General features: G+C 38.7%; 1 protein-coding gene across 2 annotated transcripts in view; it reads right to left on the reverse strand.

Annotated features, from left to right (window-relative positions):
- The window catches only part of LOC136884414 (spondin-1), a 433578-nt gene that overhangs the window by 56691 nt on the left and 356291 nt on the right, over nt 1-20596 (reverse strand). For both annotated transcript variants that reach the window (XM_067156552.2, XM_067156550.2), the window contains exon 9: nt 11678-11840. In XM_067156552.2, coding sequence (XP_067012653.2) covers nt 11678-11840 — 163 coding nt within the window. The remainder of the gene's footprint in view (nt 1-11677; nt 11841-20596) is intronic.

The following is a 20596-nucleotide window of genomic DNA, read 5'->3' on the forward strand; positions in this document are numbered from 1 at the left end:
TGAAAGAGTTTGAAAAGTATGAGAAAATGGATTCAGGGAAGGACAGACGAAATAATGACCAATGTGGGAAACAGCAAGATAGAAATTGTGTCGCTCAAAGAGAAAATAAGGAACATGGAAGAAGAGGTGGTGAAGCTGAAGGCAGAAATAGAAGGCAGTACCCATGAATGCAGGAAGAAATGCTTATTTATATATGCAGTGCTGGAAGAGAAAGGAGAAGACAAAGTGATGACAATTTGCAAAGTTGTGGAAGTCATCCAAAACAGAATGAAAATTAACTTCAGTGAAGTTGATATAGACAATGTGGAAAGGATAGGTAAAGCACAGGGTAACAGGCTGATAAAAGTAATAATAATAATAATAACTTAAATGTTTCCACCTTTTCAATACAATATATTCACAAAATTACAAAATTATACGGTACTAGTTTCGACCCATCTAGGGGTCATCATCAGCCGTATTGGAGCAAAGATCATTTGTGGCGAAATCCTAAGACAATATTATTTTAAAGAATAACAAGTGAAATGAGATGTTATGGTAATAGTTAATAATACAAGGAATATACATAATCAGAGGTTTTTAACAAAGAATAAAGTATAAATGGGGTGTTGTAAAAATTATAATCATGGAAATCAGTAAGTTCTTGTATTGAAATGAAATATGGCTTAGGAAGAGGGCTTAAGGTGGGGCTGAAGGGTGCGGGAGAAAGTGTAATTGTCTTGGAAAAGTACTTTTGATTAAATTTAGGATTGAGTTTAGGTTGGCTGCATTATTGTTTCTGAGGAAAGTGATAAATAGATCGAAGAGTATGTTGGGTTTCTCAGAGATTTCATTGAGATTGTGACTGGCATTAAAGTATTGGTCTAGGTGTATGTAGTAATTTTCCATTATGTTCAGTAAAGGGCCCTTGTTTGCTAATATGAGGATGTCCATGTCTTGTTCAATATTGGTGAAATTATGGTTATAATCTTGCATATGTTGGCCGATGGCTGAAAACTTGTTGTATTTTATTGCGTTAGTGTGCTCGTGGTATCTGATAATGAAGTTTCTCCCGGTTTGCCCGATGTAGGTTTTTTTACAGGTGGTACATTTGATCCTATAAACTCCTGATTTTAAAAAACTGCTGGTCTTGTTGATGTGTGAAGTATTGTATAAAACATTCATGTTCTTATTGTTGGTTTTGAAGGCTATTTTAACGCCTTGTTTCTTAAAGATGTTGGTTAACTTGTAGATATCATTGTTGAACGTGAAGGTGGAAAATGTTAGAGGTTTGGTTATTTCTTTTTTGAGGGTAGTTTTTGGGCGATGTTTGTGTTTATTGATTATCCTTTCTATAAAATGATTTTCAGAAAACCCACTCAAACAGCCTCCACCATTCGCCAAGATTCAGTGCACCCCCAGTCCCACAAACGAGCCACATACAACAGCCTAGTTCACCGAGCCTTCAGCATACCTATGTCCAATAAAGATCTAAAAAACGAACTCAACACAATCCGCGGAATCGCAAAATTCAACGGCTTCAGCAATCATTTTATAGAAAGGATAATCAATAAACACAAACATCGCCCAAAAACTACCCTCAAAAAAGAAATAACCAAACCTCTAACATTTTCCACCTTCACGTTCAACAATGATATCTACAAGTTAACCAACATCTTTAAGAAACAAGGCGTTAAAATAGCCTTCAAAACCAACAATAAGAACATGAATGTTTTATACAATACTTCACACATCAACAAGACCAGCAGTTTTTTAAAATCAGGAGTTTATAGGATCAAATGTACCACCTGTAAAAAAACCTACATCGGGCAAACCGGGAGAAACTTCATTATCAGATACCACGAGCACACTAACGCAATAAAATACAACAAGTTTTCAGCCATCGGCCAACACATGCAAGATTATAACCATAATTTCACCAATATTGAACAAGACATGGACATCCTCATATTAGCAAACAAGGGCCCTTTACTGAACATAATGGAAAATTACTACATACACCTAGACCAATACTTTAATGCCAGTCACAATCTCAATGAAATCTCTGAGAAACCCAACATACTCTTCGATCTATTTATCACTTTCCTCAGAAACAATAATGCAGCCAACCTAAACTCAATCCTAAATTTAATCAAAAGTACTTTTCCAAGACAATTACACTTTCTCCCGCACCCTTCAGCCCCACCTTAAGCCCTCTTCCTAAGCCATATTTCATTTCAATACAAGAACTTACTGATTTCCATGATTATAATTTTTACAACACCCCATTTATACTTTATTCTTTGTTAAAAACCTCTGATTATGTATATTCCTTGTATTATTAACTATTACCATAACATCTCATTTCACTTGTTATTCTTTAAAATAATATTGTCTTAGGATTTCGCCACAAATGATCTTTGCTCCAATACGGCTGATGATGACCCCTAGATGGGTCGAAACTAGTACCGTATAATTTTGTAATTTTGTGAATATATTGTATTGAAAAGGTGGAAACATTTAAGTTATTATTATTATTATTACTTATATATTGTTCAATACGGACCAAAAACATGAAATTCATAACCATCAAGGCTGATAAAAGTGAAGTTGTTATCCACCCTGATGGCGGAAATAGTGATGTAATTAACGTAAGACTACCGTGGGCATATGTGTGAAGGTTAAGACAATATAAATTACGAGAAATATAAAGAATGGAGTTATAATTGCATTGGAAGGCAGAAATCATTATATGGCGGGTATATTGTTAGAAAGTAAGGTAATAGAGTGATTGTAAAAAGGGTCAGGTGACAAGGTTGGTGGATGATGGTAAAATATGATGGCATAAGTTAATATGGTGAGTGAATTATATGTTTGTAGTTGATACATGTATGAATGGAAAGATGATTTTTGCTGCTTCAATGGAAGGCTGAAATTAATATATGGCAGGTATATTGCTAGTAAGTAAGGTAAGAGAGTGATTGTAAAAATGGTAAGGTGATAAGGTTGGCAGATGATGGTAAAATGTGATCGCATAATTTAATATGGCGAGTGGCTTATGTGATTTTAGCTAACTCCAAGTAGCCTACGCAGTGGCCTCCACAGTATGCACTAACCATGCGTCTTGGTAGGTGTGCTAGGGACCAACTAATGAGCCCAACTTAGCAAATGGGGGCGAAACGCTGGCAACCAGCAACGAGTTAGCTGGAAAATTTATAATGTCCAATAACGGACCATTTATATTGGTATTATAAATTTACTCATTCTGGACAAATATTTCAGGTTCCCTATGGGAATCAACATCTATATCATAAGTGGTATTTAATCATTATGTCCATTTCCATTGCGTAACGGTTAGTGTTATTAGCTGCCGTCCTCGGGGATCCGGGTTTGATTCCTGGTACTGCCAGAAATTTAAGAACAGCAGGAGGGCTGGTATTGGGTTGAACTGGTACATGCTCACGTCCATTGGGGGTGTGCCTGAAAAGAGCTGCGCAACCTCAGGATGAGGACTCGAGTTTACTTTACTCATTATAGTAAGAATGATATTTAGTTTTTACTGCAAAACACATTCAATATTTTTCAGTAAGAATGTCATAACATCAGCCAATCAAAATTTATTACTTTACAGATTATGCAGTTTCTATACCAATGCATCTAGGGGAAAATAATGCTCCTGTTTTAGCACAAACTTAAGAATATTTTGAAAAGAATTCTCCCCTTCCCAGGAGCGTAATAAATGTGATCTGGACCCACCTATCAAAATAAAAATTTGCGCCCTCTCAAATAAAATTATAAATTTAGTTACCCTATTTCTCTGAATCCAAGACGACATTTCTTTTTCTCAGAATCTCGGGTGAAAAATAACGGGTTGTCTTGCATTCATGACCTAGCAGTAAAGAACACCACACACAACTCATTGACCATCAACGTCCACGTCTTTACTAAACATCGTTAGCCCCGGCAGCCGACTGTACAGTCTCTCTGTGTAACGTCACTGGTTCTCAGCAAATAGTGAAGAGAGAATGAAATTGTACTAGCCTTTACAAAAATATTTCTCAAATCTGCAGAACAGCATCAAAACATGCGAGCCTTGGAAAGGCCACAACTACTCAGTGGCAGAGTTATAACGCATCTACTGTACATGACGCTTAGTAGCATTAGGCCTAATAGTTTTTTAGACAGCACGAATATTTTCGTGATGGATCGTCGTTTTGTAAAGACACGTACTGGCAAATTTTCAATGGGTTCTCTTCGATATTATGATGACAATTTTAAGTTGATGGTTATTAAACTCTCAGAAATAAAGAATAATTGGGCAGCCTCAAGAAAATACGGCACAACTAAACCTGATGTTTGGCGCTGGTGTACAGACAAGGATAGTGTTAAAGAGTATACTGTACAAGAAAGGCATTCATATGATTTCACAAAGTAATTTTTTGGAATGAAAAAGTGGGGGTCTTGGATTCGGAGAAATATGGAAAGTATAAAGTATAAACATAATTACAGCAGGTAGAAGTAATACAATATATTGTCAAGTTATATGGACAAAGGGATTATTTGTTATTGTATGATTATTAACAGATAATGCTTAATAGGTTTTATTTGACTGCCTCCGTGGTTTAACGGCTAAGCTGTTGAACTGCCAACCATGCACCATTTAGGTGTTTGTACAACTATAACAGGCTTCATTTTTCAGTAACTACAGAACTATCCTATGTAACTGATACCAAAGTCATCATCATCATCAACAATTAACTGTCTCCTGAGAGCACTCGCCACTTCAGTCGAGTCAGGTACCATTCTTCTTCCTGTACTTGGTTCCAATCCACTGCTCCATGTTCTAGATCTTGTTTGACTTGTTCGATCCACCTCCTTCGAGGTCTGCCTCTAGGTCTTTTGTCGTCTAAGGTTTTCTCCAACCATTCCTTAGCTACTGAGCAAGAATCCATTCTCATTACATGGCCATATCATTTCAATCTTGATCTGATTATGGTATCACATAACGATTCTCTTATTTGAATCTCTTGGTGAATCCTCTTGTTATGGACCTTATCTCACCTGGTTTTTTGTAGTATTGTCCGGAGGAATTTCATTTCTGCACCTTGGAGTCTACTTTTCTCTTTGCCTATGATGATACAAGTTTCAAGGCCATAGGTTGTTATGGACAAGAAGTAAGCCTGATACAGTGTTCGTCTGGCTAGTACTGGAATCTGACTGTCCCAGAGAAGGCTTCTAACCTGATAGTAAAGGACAACTCCTTTTTGAACTCTGTTTTTGATTTCAGCATTTGATTGGCTATCTTCAGTCAAGACACTACCGATGTATTAAAAATGGTTAACTTCTTGCAATTTCTGTCCGTCTACTGTGATATTTGCTTCTGACTTTTGTCTGTTGACTGTCATAACAACTGTTTTCTTAAGGCTGATTTTAAGTCCAAATTCCTTAAAATGACTATTCCAAGCATTTTTTTTTTTTTTTTTTGCTAGGGGCTTTACGTCGCACCGACACAGATAGGTCTTATGGCGACGATGGGATAGGAAAGGCCTAGGAGTTGGAAGGAAGCGGCCGTGGCCTTAATTAAGGTACAGCCCCAGCATTTGCCTGGTGTGAAAATGGGAAACCACGGAAAACCATCTTCAGGGCTGCCGATAGTGGGATTCGAACCTACTATCTCCCGGATGCAAGCTCACAGCCGCGCGCCTCTACGCGCACGGCCATCTCGCCCGGTATTCCAAGCATTAATCTTCCCTTGAACTTCCTCTTCATTCCCTCATTACCACCCCAAATCACCACACCACTCCATGTAAATGCCTTGAATGCACTGTTCTTGCTGTGCTGTTTCACTCTTTCCATTATCCCATCCATCCAAAAAAAACCAAACCCCTTGGTGTAACAGTCCCAAAGGGCCATGGCCTACCAATCGACCCCGGCTCAGCCCGAAGGCCTGAAGATTACGAGGTGTCGTGTGGTCAGCACAACGGATTATCTCGGCCGTTATTCTTGGCTTTCTAGACCGGGGCCACCATCTCACCGTCAGATGGCTCCTCAATTGTACTAACGTAGGCTGAGTGAACCTCGAACCAGCCCTCAGATGCAGGTAAAAATCCCTGACCTGGCCAGGAATCGAACACCTGGGCTCTCCAGGTAAGAGGCAGGCATGCTAACCCTACACCGTAGAGCCGGCATCTAATCCATCACTGTGATAAATAGTAGAGGTGACAAAGTGCTGCCTTGTTGCACTCCTTTACTTGTTACAAACCAGCTGGAATAGCCATTTCCTGTCCTTACACAGCTCTGGCAGTGTTTGTACAACATTTTTGCTTTCCTGATGAAAGATACTGGAATGTTTCTCCTCCTCAAGCAATCCTCAAGTTTTAATTTCAGTATACTGTCATGGGCTTTTTCTAGGTCCAGAAAGACAAAGATGACATGTTTTCCCTTTTCCCAATGTTTTTCCATTATCATCCTAACAGCAAAAATGAGATCTGTTGTTGATCTGTTACTTCGAAACCTGTATTGTTGTTTCTCAAGCTGTGGTTCGATGATTTTTTGTAATATTTTCTCGATCACTTTCTCCATCAACTTAATTCCATGAGACAGGAGTGTGATTCCTCTATAATCTCCACATATCTGTCTATTTCCTTCCTTGAAGAGGGGGACTATACACTCCTTAGTCCAGTCCATCGGGATTTTTTCTTTATTCCACACAGCATTCATCAGTCTAAATAGCCACTGAAGTCCATGAGTTCCAGCAGCTTTAATCATGTCTGAGTTCACCTCATCAAGGCCAGGTAATCTGACTTTGCTCATACTGTTCAGAGCATTTTCATTCTCAAACCAAGTCAATGGGGATTCACTTTTTCCAGCCTTGTTCCCAGTATCCAATTCCAAGTCTTCTTCAACGATTTCTGCTGGGTCTTTTCCATTATACAAGAAGAAAAAGTCCTTCTCATCTCTTCCTGAATGTCTTCCTCTCTTCACGTAATTTCAGTAACTGATACCGAAGTCTTGGTTATAATAATTTATTCAATAACAACACAGAAAAATATACAAACAAAATTACATCAAAAACAATTCAAAAGAGTTTGAAAAATATAAAACTGCACAAATGATAACCCTAGTCCATTAAGCCTTAGCCCACTTTTTTTTTCTGAACACTCCTGCCTCTACAGCTCCATTTAAAAATCTGCTTGCAGAGGGATACGAGACAGCACAAACATACGGATGGCATATTTATAAAAGAATCATATAAAGCAAACACAAAATAAATACAAGCACAATACAATATTCAGCATTTTTAAGCCTGAAATTATCTCAGACAGTCACTTTTTACCTGTAATTGTACATTGTGTGGAACGTCTCAAAGCACTCGCCGGGATGTAATCCAGGCTTTTTTTCTACAAGTATTGTAGAAAAACACTGTCTCACCTCGTAATTCAAGCTTACTGTTCATTGCCATGTTTAGGATTATGCCTAAAAATGCTTTGAATTAAGGAGGAGTAACATCTATACACGACCTCCAATTAGACTCATGTCTGAAGGGCGTAACCTTTTGAATGTTTACAATGGCATACCAGTTAGTCTCGCGTACAATTTCCGACAATAACTTGTTAGTCATGAATAATTGGAAAAAGTCAAGTTCACTGTTAGGTTTAGTCTCTTGCTTATAACCTGACATACCTGTGAATGGGGTTCTTTTTAATTCCAAGTCCTTGTCACGGTATTCCTTCCAGCCATCAGGAGAGGTACCAGTACTGCCATTTAGCATACTATTCTCATTATCAGGAACTTCACTCAACTCACCAATACAATCTCGTTCCACAATATTTTCCTCACCACTTAACTGAAAATCACTCTCATTATCGCTGAAATGAATGTCACTTTCGTGTAAAAGTCTGGCTATTTCCTTCTCATGCTGCTCGAACGACGCCACGTTGCTAAGCAACGTTTGTTTACAAACTCACGTGGTCTTCAAAGAATTCGCACAAAGCCTGATTTCAAAGAAATTATAGCTATACATGGCTTCAAATTATTGTTGAAAGATGGCAGTAGTTTACTGTACCTGTAATTCATGCGTGCATAATGGGACGAAGGAGTTATATAGGGAAGAAAATCATGCCCGACATAGGATCTATGCAGGATGTTCTCGTTGTCGGGCCTGGCTCGCTGCGCGAGTGCTAAGGGTTAACTTCACGCAAAGGGAGCTCATTTGAAACTGAACTGACTGATAGTCCTACACCAACTTCATACTGGCATTATATATTGTTGTGGAATAAATGTGTGACAACAGTTACATGTTCACTCTCTCTCTCTCTCTCTCTCTCTCTCTCTCTCTCTCTCTCTCTCTCTCTCTCTCTCATTCTCCTCAACCTGATGGTTGGTGGGTAGCATGACTATCCTCGTCCAACGACCTTCAATCCTGAGCCAGCTGCTTGATTAGTTGATATGGACGTCGCCCTTTAATGCCATCGAGGAACGCTGCTCCTGGTCGTCCTCTTCTAGTCTTTCCTTCCAGTTTCCCTTCAAGCAGTGTGGTGCACATGACCTATCCAACTACATCTTCTTTTCGTGATCATTTTCTCTAGACTGATGGTTTCTTCAGCTCTCTTGAGAACTTCATTTGTTAGCCCGTGAGTCCAGGGAATTCATAATATTCGACGCCAGCACCACATTTCAAATGCATCTATTCTTTTCATATCAGCCTTTAATAGAGTCCAGGTTTCAGAGCCATAGGTCACAATGCCCCAGATGAAGCTCTTAATGAAATGCTTTCTTACTGGTAGGGATATTGCCTTGGAGGTCAACAGGCTTCTTTTTTTTTTTATTGAAAGCTTCTTTAGCCTGGGCTATTCGAGAACGGATGTCCTTTTCACACCTCCCATCAGATGTAATGATGCTTCCCAAATAACTGAACCGATTTATTTGAGTCAATTTTTCTCCTTCCAACCAAACATTAACATCCTGTTTACCATCCGGAGTACATTTCATTATCTTGGTTTTTGTTTTGTTAATATTCATGTTACATTTTAGTATTAGTAGATCATTCAACTTCTTTAGTGAGGTGTCTATCTCTTTCTCAGTTTCAGCTATGAGGGCAATATCATCCGCGAAACATATTGTTTGGTATAGTTGGCCATTTATTTTTATTCCATAGGTGGAGGTGGCTGAAAACTCTTTCATTGCTTCTTCTAAATACACATTGAATAATAGAGGTGACAGACCACATCCTTGCCTTACTCCTTTTCTTATTTTCGCATTGATTTGCTCCTTTCCTATAAGTGCTGTCTGGTTCTTGTCCAGCTGACAGATGATAATAACAAAATTATGTCTGAAATGGTCCACCTTTGCAGTACTATATTATATAATGTTTACATTACATTTTTTTAGGTCTCAACTCCTCTCCATTAGTATGAGGCACACAACAGTATGCCATGCACCATATGGTGCAATGGAAGGTTAACTGCATGGACACCATGTTGAATTGTGAATGATACTTCTCTACCAGCTGTAACTTAAGAATATGCCAGTTATTTAGACATATCTTCGTGTGCCATGCTCGACTCACCATTTGACAACTTTCAATAGAGGAACCCTTCAGCGTTTTCATGACAATTACTCATGACAATTACAAGTCGAGAGGTTGTGGGAAGGTACAAGTGGATGAAGGCGGACCACTTTGGGGTCTTGCCCCCACAGTGTTCTGCCTAGGACCTTTTTAAGGAAACATGTTTTAACATGATGCAATGCATCCAAGGATTTTAATCTCACTAAAGATCCCTATTTTAATTCCATTTTATAATTAATGTTGTGTACATTGTTCATTTCAGGATCTCTAATGCCTTTAATGCCTTTTAATGTCATTTGTGTATCTTAATACGTAGACCTTCATGACTACTAAATGATATTATGATAATTATTTGGGAATATTAGGTCATGTAATATTAATTATCAGCTGACGCGTTTCGATCCTGTGATCTGTTAAAGATCCTATCGGTTTAAATTGCGCTGAATATGATTCCTTGCTCCTGTGGATTGGTTTATGTTGGCCAAACATGTAGGAAGGTAGCAACAAGGGTTAAAGAACATCGCAGGCACTTACGTCTTTGCCAGCCAGAGAAGTCTGCTGTGGCAGAATATGCCATACATAATGACCATCAAATAATTTTTGATGCAACTTCTGTCATTTATAAAGAGAAACATTTTATTCCTAGAATCATTTGTGAGGTGATAGAAATTGCTAAACGCCCAAATAATTATAACAAAGGTGATTGCTATATATTGAGTAGATCATGGCTACCCTCTGTAGTTAACTCGTCAACATCTTTCTCCGCGACTTTGGAGGCCCTGGAATGAACTATATTTCTAAAGGGTCTCTCTATCTTGAGTCTGGTTACTATGGAGTGATAGTTGCCACTATGCTTTGTTAATGCTCTGAAGATGATCTTGGTCGCAGGATCGAAACGCATCTGATAATTAATATTACACGACCTAATATCCCCAAATTATTATCATAATGTCATTTGTGTATGTCTGTACATTTGTTTTAGTTATTAAATGTGTTTGAACAGTTTTGTATTATGGCTGATGATGGCCAGCCAACGCCGAAACTAGTTCCTTAACTAAAAAATATAATGCAAACATTATGTAATATTGTATTGAAAAGGAGGACTATTTCAGACATAATTTTTGTTTTTATTGCAACCGCAATTTAATACGGATCAAAACATGAAGTTTATATCTTATAGTTACATTTTCTGCTTGATAGGAACAGTGTTGCCAACTTAGCAGATTTTCCGCTAAATTTGGTGGAATTAGAAGACTGTCGGCAGAGAAATATATCATTTAGCGGACAGCGGATTTCTTGGCGGAATTCTAGATTTATTATAGTGGAATTTAGTGTTTTATTCATTTTACGTTTTTCTAAATTTGTACTCCAGTCTGTCTCCGAGCCGTAGCGTATTTATTGTCAGGAGCTAGCAGTCGCATGAGGAAAATATGTTATTTGGATTTGAAGTTATGAGATCATGGTATCATAAATTTGTAATGCGTGGGGAAAGGTTACTTATTTCTTAGTTGACGAATGACGACAGATAATGAAACTGCGAGAGAGTAGCATTTATATTTATGCTAGGAAGGAAGACCATTTAATGAACTGGCCTGTTCTGTGTGTGGCCCTTGAGGTAGGGGATTCACCTAGTTTGCACCCGGCAGTAAAACACCTACAAGTTTTAGCTCGCTGGCTCGCAGGCAGGAGGTTAATCCCAGTGAAACTCACAGATCAGGTGAGTACAGACATTTACTTTTATTTTTAGTATTATTTATTATTATTATTATTATTATTATTATTATTATTATTATTATTATTATTATTATTATTATTATTATTATTATTATTGCTCATTTTTATTGCTAATTATTTTAGATCGGATTTCTTGGCAGAATTTTAGTGGATTTTTAGTAGTAGTTAGTGGATCTTGAAAATATAAGTTGGCAACACTGAATTTATTTGAGATCAGATTTCTTGGCAGAATTTTAGTGGATTTTTAGTAGTATTTAACAGATCTTGAAAATATAAGTTGGCAACACTGGATAGGAACATCAACCCTTTCAAAATTTTGGCAAAGGAAAGCAAATGTACGGATAGACTCTGCAGTTTTATTATATTAGTAAGATAAATGGCAACTACTTTACTCACGTGCAGGGTTCATTTTCGCAGCGCTCTCTCCTCGTCAGCTGCACTTGACAGCCATGGATATACGCCAGGTCCGGGTCGACGTACTCTCGTTGGGCCCTCCTCCAGCCCATACCGCAGGACGGGATACACTCTCCGTACTCCTGCCAAGACGTGGTAGCACACTCTGAAACACACAGAACGGTAAGTTTAATGGGGCTTTATCTAGAAGCTGGGAGTTGCATCCATCTGCTTTACTGCCTGACCGGTATCGCTTCACCTGATGTATGATGATGATGATGATGATGATGATGATGATGATGATGATGATGATGATGGTGATGATGATGATGGTGATGATGATGATGGTGATGATGATGATGATGCTTGTTGTTTAAAGCGGCCTAACATCTAGGTCATCGGCCCCTGATGGTACGAAATGAGACGAAATGAAATGACAAATTAAAAGCTCAAAAACATCCACTGACCACAATTCAGAACATGAGGACGGACGGATAGATGGATGGATATGAATTCAAAACAATCCGTGGAACCGACCCACAGTGCTTCACATGCACAGAAGCTGGCGTAGAACAATAGAACGATACTGAATCGATGATACTTGCAGTCTTAAGAGGTCCAAAATCCAAGTCAGCGGCCCCTCACAATGGTACTTATCTCTAGGAAAGTAGAACCATGGTATTTGTCATGTTGCGGTACTAATCAAAAGTAGCGTAGACTCGCGGTATTCCACACATTATGGTACTACTCACAGGTAATGAAATTCGCACATGTATTACAGACTTATGCTGTTTTGCACATTGCAGCATCATTTACAGGCAATGCAAACCTATGGTGTTCATCACAGAAGTGTACTAACCACAGAGATTCTTACTATTCCGTGGTGTTCCTCATATAGTAGGTACTAACCATAGGCAAGCCAGAACCATGGGTTCCGTCATCCCATGGTGTTGCTCATATAGTGCTACTAAACACAGGTACAGTAAAAGCTGTCGCGCCCTCTTTTGCTACTAATCACAAACCTATTTGGTACCCAACATAGTGGTACTACGCGCAAGTAAAAGCGACTCATAGTGTTCCCCGCGTGGTGGTACTAATCACAAGTAGTTTCATGGTTCTAATTTGATCATCCCTTGGTCACCCCTTTTAGTCACCTCTTACAACAGGCAGGGGATACCGTGGGTGAATTCTGCGTCTGCTTCCCCGACCCACAGGGGGTTCACGTGATGTAAGTCGAGAGGTTGTGTCTAGGTACAAATGGATGTTGGGGTCTTGCCCCCTCAGTGTTCTCTCCTTTTTAATGGGCGCACCGCCCTGCCGTTTTTACAGACTGCCTGGCTAACATAACTTAGATATAAGCTAAGCTAGGTGCATAATATTAATACATATTTGAGTCACTGTATGCTCCAAATTAAAATGTAAATACTGTGAAACTGTTTATTTAAATGATAAATTTTCTTTATTGTCTGCATAACTGCATCAATTACATTGGAGTTTAAATATTCAGCTTGACCATAATGTAGTATCGTGCCTGAGGGGTTTGTTGGATTAGCATGGAATCATATGCGAGCACTCGATTCCGTGGGACGTCACAAACCTGTATGGCACTCCACAGAAATTGGGTGATAAGCCCCAGGTTACACGATTATGAACGAGCAGTACAATACTAGTTCAAAATACTCTGTTATGTCATGTTCGTGATAATAACACTAAAATAGTTCAATTGAAATTTGATCATATTCACTTTTTAGGTAGTATTCCCTGCTCGGCTACTCATTCCTGTCATCCGGTTGACAAAATTTTCTGGGGAGAATACTGCCCCTGTTTGAACATTGACCTTCACTTCCACAACTTCCGCCATGAATAACTGGCCAAAACAGTTCACCAGGATGAGTAGCAAATAAGAATGTGTCATAAACAAGGTGGTCCCCGGTCATACACCAAAATGGCTACGTGGTAATTAAGCATTTTAATAAGTAGTATTGCCACTCCTTGCATGCACAATAGCTTTGTAATGAACAAATTTGACCATTTTTGGTTCTATTTGGTCCATATTATCTGTGACAACTAAATAACACAATGGATTTTAAGAAGGTCTACCGTGTCAATATTTATTACATTCACTAAAACAAAATAACTTATGCATTATTTTTATATGTTTCAAGAAAAATTATATCATTTTGTTCATCAGTAATCAAAATCATACAAACACCCATCCTTTCCAGGAGCCAAGTGGGCCGATGACCTTCGATAGTCCCCTTAAAACAACAAGCTTAAAACAACATGCAGGAGCCAAGACAAAATTACAAATTGTCAACATATAATGTTATATACGAGTGGGTGTTAAAAAATAACCGGAACAATTTTATTACAACCAAATAATGGCCACCTTTATTCATATTCACTTACAGACCTTCAAAATATTCTCCCTCAGACACAATACAATGGTTCCAGCGTTCAGTCCACTGCTCAAAATGTTCCCCGAAGCACTTTCTTGACAGTCTGTTGAGTATACCCGAAATTGCATTGTTTACTTCTTGATCACTTTGAAAATGACGAGCCCGAAGTTCCTCTTTCATTGCAGGAAATAGGCAGAAGTCACAAGCTGCTAGGTCCGGTGAGTAAGGTGGATGTGGCATCACCTCAATGCCACAATTCAGTTATTGGGTCTTGTGTCTTGATTGCCCGATGCACAGGTGCATTGTCCTGGTGCAGGATCCATCCTGTTTGAGCAAAGTTTGGTCTTTCTTTCTGCAAATTTTCTTTTCAGTGGCCCCTTTAACACTTCACAATAGTAATCAGCAGTAGCAGTGTGTTGGTTTTTCACTACATGATCATACACAATACCCTGCTTATAAAAAAGACAAGGTGCATGACTTTCCCTGCACTCTCCTGAACTTTGGCCTTTTTGGGCCTTGGGCTGGAAGGACATTTCCATTGGGCACTTTGCTGTTTCGCCTCTGGGTCATAATGATGGAATCAGGAATAGTCACATGTAATAATCCTGCCCAAAAAATCTGGTTCCCGCCGAAGTCTCCTTTTGCATTCTTGATATGCCATCACATGGTGAGCCTTCTGTTCATCATTCATCACACATTGCACCCACTTCATTGAAACTTTTCTGCGTATAATGTCTTCAGCTGATTCATAGGACATGTTTATGATTCCAGCAATCTATTCAATGGTTAAAAACGACATCAATTGTGTTCACATTGATGCCAGTTTTGAGAGTCTTCCAGGGCGTGGAGCATCCTCAAGATCAGTTTTACCCTCCTTAAAGCGTTTGTGCCACTTGAGAACTTGCGTCTTTCCCATGGCTTCCTCTCTGTGAGCTTGCTGCAACATTTCCACTGTTTGTGTTGGAGTTTTGTCCAGGAGAACACAAAATCTAATTGAAGCACGCTGCTGCAACTTGAGGTCCATGTTGGGTACAGCGAACACGGCCTCCTCCCTCAGCTGCTCCACTGTGACTGAGAAGCCTGAGGCGAGTGACGTGCTTCACACTGTATCACTCAAGGTTGCACCTTTCCAGTACTACCACCTGCAAACTCCAGTGTGGGATTATTGGAACACAAAAGAATCATTCCAGTTGTTTATTTGACACCCATTCATATAAAAACTAGCATTAAAATACAATCTTGTTAATATTAATATTTTCTGGGTAAGATTTACAAGTTACTGAGATGCCCTTTCTTAAAATTTAAGATATGAGACAACATCAAAAAGTTTGTTCTAGTGTGAGATTCAGATGATTGTTGATGTGTTAAAATAACATGTTAACAAAGGCTTATATCATTAAAATGCACAGAATCTTATAGGCCAGCAAGTATTTAAGACAACACTTTACAATGGCGAAAAATGAAAGTATCCTCCAAATCAATACATCATATATTCCGTCATTAGACGGAGTAAACAAGATCAGACATGTTTTGGCTCGTTTGAGCCATCTTCAGTGAAAAAAATTAGGGGGGTTGGAATAATTTACATAATATGATTTGAAAAAATGCTAAAAAACATAATGAAAGCGCAAATGAAAAAACAAACAAAAGAGAGCCTATACGGAAACAAAATTAGCACAAATATACAATATTTACATCAATATGCAGAGCAAAAAACAACTTATTGTGACAAAGTTCAGTGAAATAGGTGTTAATTTGAAATAATAATAGATACTAAAAACTGCGTTAACCTAAGAGACAAGGGAATGAGAAAACAAATGATGTAGATGGAAATGAATAATAGTAGCACATGGTGAGGTTGTGGACCTCATAGTTTACAAACTATTGGTTTATAAAAATCACAAAACAGTTTGAAATCGCTGTCAAAATCATCTTAGTGGAAACCCATCACCTCAAATTGGTCAGGAGGAGAGCGGGAGCAAACATTTTGAGAGAAACCAAGCCTGAATTAACCTGCAGGCGAAAAGCCTGTGATAAGGAGAAAAAAACATCATGAAATTTAAGGCTTTAGAAATAGCAGCATTCTCAATATTTTCTCAATCTAGCGGTCCCTTTCTTCATTATTGTTTCATAATGTTGGCTGGTGTTTTGCCTTATTATAGAGGGGTCGGAAGAGCGGCATATAAAAATATGAGAAGCTGTGTTAGGTGGAAGACAGATGCATAGTAAATTGTAGTAATCTAGTGGAAACCGTCAATGAAGTTCTAATGGTGTGCAGTAGGTGGTGTCCTCTCTAGTGGCCTGTTTTTTAGCATTTTTTCAAATCATATTATGTAAATTATTCCAACCCCCCTAATTTTTTTCACTGAAGATGGCTTAAACGAGCCGAAACATGTCTGATCTTGTTTACTCCGTCTAATGACGGAATATATGATGTATTGATTTGGAGGATACTTTCATTTTTCACCATTGTAAAGTGAAAACCGTCAATACGGAATGATTCTAATATCTTGTAATAATAAGACAACACTTCCACGAAATTTAATGCCTGTGTTAGGCCATCAGTGTCTTATGATGCTATAAAACTCTATGTTGTTTGTGATGCCCATTTGACATACCATACTTAGAGAGTGGATGTTGTTCAAATGCCATCTCTTTTCCCTGTGCATTAGAAGATTGCTCAGTAGTACAGAAATTGAGGCCTGTTGTGCATCACTCAAAGACTACAAAGAGTGGAATTTTCAGGAAACACATTTTATTGATTACTTTCCAAACGAAAAATTATATACTGTATTAAACTGATAATTCACTTATAATAGAGCATTAAAACAAAAGTTATTACTATAACGCACTTTTCAAAATAATTATTAACAGAAAAAAAAATAGGGTTGAAAATTGTGGGTTTTCTGCAGAACTCAACATCTACAGGAATAAAAGTTTACAAAACTATTTTCAAAGGTCATATTTCACATATTATGTAGATTGGCTCGGTATCATTACTCTCCTCACTTTGCTCTGCAACAATGCAGAATAGAACGGTTTTGCCTCCTCGGAAGATGAAACAAAATATTTCATAAGTTTCTTAACCCTTAACTATGGACGCACATTTTCAGTGACATCAACATGGACGTGAGGTCACAGAGACTGCATCAAAATTAATATGACTACAGAAGAGATGGTTAATCAGAGAAACTGCTAGCTACTTTCATGTGAATAACTACTTTATTCAACCCAAAACCACAACTACATTTTACACTTGTTAATTTCTAGAACCCTCATACCTTCAGATTACAGTTGCAGCAATTTACGTTACTCAGAATGCACTGTTCCATTTAAACACACATATCTTTACACTATCGAAAAAATGGACCCTAACTTGGGTATTAAAGATATTTGAAAACCACTTCACTGAAAATTAATCACACATGAGACTGATCTCTTGTTGGGATGGAAACTGCAAGCAGTGCACTTGGCCCTCAATGTTACTCTCACTCAACACATTCAAAGCAGGTCTTTCTCATACACTCCAAGCGCACTGGTTTTTCACGTCTGTAGCACTTGTAATATATTTTCCTCTTCTTTGCTGGTGGGCACAGATGACAAGTTATCCGTTTTTCAAGCTTCTCCTCGGCAATGATGATACGCTCCTCAGGGATGCTCATAATCCTAGAGATAGCGTCTAGAATGTATATCTCTTGGAATCCTGGGCTGTGATAAACTTCTTATCATGTGTGGCCTAGTGAGTTCTTTCAGAAAATGTTGCCTGGTCATTTGGGGGCTCTTACGATAGGACTGATGAAAGATATTCACATTCACAGCTGCAATATCAACGATACGGAAGAAGACTGTCATCGGCCACCTTCTTGTTCTTCTACCTGTGCAGCAGTTGGCTGACATCTGGTCCAAAGTATCTACTCCAGACTTCATAGAATTATAAAACTGAATCATCTCTTCCTTCCCAGTGTCTGCATCAGTTGCCTTCCAAGGGTACACAGAGGATACCAACAAAACAGCCTTGTTTCTTTTTGGAATGTCTGAGAGAAAAGTTATGCCTTTCGTAAAGCCATACCCAGATGAACTGACCATTCTCTGCTTGGAATTGATGATAAGAATTTCATTTGATCTGTATTGAAATGAGATTACAATTAAATTAATAATATATTGTGGTTCAACTTATTCAATACAAGAAAACTTATTAATGCAACGTTACATTATAAGTTAATCACAATTCGGACTGGTTTTGACCTTTAGTCAGGGTCATCTTCAGCCTGTCTTTCAAAAGGTGGAAGATAAAAATTTACTAGCCAATAACAAGAGAACGTAGAAAACTAACTTTTTTCACACGATGAAAGTTTAATATCGTATAAGAAAGATGCACTGGGTTTTCAAAGGTCTTTTTAAATCTTGATGTAGAGATAAACAATTCTCTCAATGTTGGATCTTGTAGTCATATGTTTTATAGACTAAGAAGCAAATAGCTGGTTGTTTTTGTTTTTACGCAGAAAAGTTGAAGATGAAGTTAACACAGTGCATCTTATGTGATATTGAACTTTTGTCATGTGAAAAAGTTTATGTTTTCTATGTTCTCTTGTTATTTGCCAGTGAATTTTTACCTTGCACCTTTTGAAAGACAGGCTGAAGATGACCCTGACTAAAGGTCGAAACTGGTCCCAATTGTGATTAACGTATAATGTAACCTTGAATTAATAAGTTTTCTTGTATTGAATAGGTGGAAACACAATAAATTATTAATTTAATTGTACTCTGCTTGGAAGGCAAGAAGTTAGTTAGAATTTCCTTCTTATTGAACACATTCACAAGGCACTACCTATGGTCACTTCTGAGCGGTTTTCCTCTTTAGCGCTTCACTACACACGATGGTCCTACCTCTTGCTCCATTTCTCTCACTATGAATACTCGCTGACTGCTGCTGCAAGATATAACACCTTATCTCCAAGCTGTACAGCTTGGGACTTTTCCCCACTACGAGAAGACTTCCTGTATTACACCACACCTTGTGCCTTCCTTTCTCGTTATTTAATCACTATTTAAAAAAAAGCACATATACACTATGTGATCAAAAGTATCCGGACACCCCCAAAAACTGAAATCCTGGCTACGCTACTGTTAGTGAATTTCAAAAGGTACACTATAAATGTCTTTTCACGAGAGTTTAATCCTGGTGTAAACATGGTATCTCCACACCTCCGCCAAGGAAAGAGTTGTGATTCGCTGAGCGTGTAGTACCGACCTCCACCCTGTCAACATCTCGTATTCAGACATATAGGGCTTTGCATTACATACGACAACAGTGCGATGATCTGAACTTCTGAATATATGACTAAACCTGGATTCTGTTCACTCACTGAAATTATTATGTGGGTACGCCACTGTATCCACTCGCCATTTAAGGTACAATGTAAGCCCGAAGAATGGTTGGACACTCAAAATACCCCACCACCAATGATGCAGTTATGGCTCAAAAGTACTAAAGAAAGATAAGGGATGGGATCTAGTGTTTCAAGTAGAATCCGAATCAATTGAACATGACTCCCATTTTAAAAATGTTTCATGCATCGACTGCGATTCAAGCCCCGGCCGTCTTGATGAGAAGATGGAACTATTGGAACCGAGTTATCACGCCCACTAATTTCAAAATAGTTACCCGCAATTTTGATGGTACCACTTGAGGTTCCAATCAGTCCCCAGGCATTTTGGCAAAATATATAGGCCTACGTATGGAACTTACGGACGCATCCACGATCTGTCTTGCAACTGTTAGAATAAGAAAAAAACACTTTTTCATAACTTACCGAGGATGCACATAGTTTTGGCTTCTTAGTGACAAAACAGCCCATCTTCAAAACAAGTTACTTATATGGCACAAAATGAGGAACTAACGTGCAGCTCACAATCCCGTCACAGTCTTCCCAATGCTGCAACTTAAACACAGCACATCTTTCCATCATGGTACAACCTCAGGATCGCTAGGACATTGTTGTTTCTTGGAATCGATGTGCAAAAGCTGACACGATGTTGTAAGCTTGTAACTGTTTGTGGCCGTGGCCTCCGTTATCTCGGTGGTCACGTTCCGGCCCCCTGCTGAGTAAACCCTTGCTGAAATGAAATGCCCTTTTCACCATTTCTTGACATTTGTCAGCACACAGTTGTCCGGCTCCATGGCTAAATGGTTAACGTGCTGGCCTTTCGTCATTTGGATCCCTAGTTCGATTCCCGGCAGTGTCGAGAATTTTAACCATAATTGGTTCATTTCGCTGGCACGGGGGCTAGGTGTATGTGTCGTCTTCATCATCATTTCATCCTTATCACGACGCGCGGGTTGCCTACAGGCGTCAAATCAAAAGACCTGCATATGGCGAGCCGAACTTGTCCTCGGACACTCCCGGCGTTAAAAGTCATACGCCATTTCATTTCATTTCAACACACGGTTACATCCCAATACTGAGGCCTCTACAGGGCAATATCCCCATGCATCAAAAGGGCCCCCCCCCCCCCTTGGCTA

This window comes from Anabrus simplex, chromosome 12 (assembly GCF_040414725.1).
Source record: "Anabrus simplex isolate iqAnaSimp1 chromosome 12, ASM4041472v1, whole genome shotgun sequence".
NCBI classification, from domain to species: Eukaryota; Metazoa; Arthropoda; class Insecta; order Orthoptera; family Tettigoniidae; genus Anabrus; species Anabrus simplex.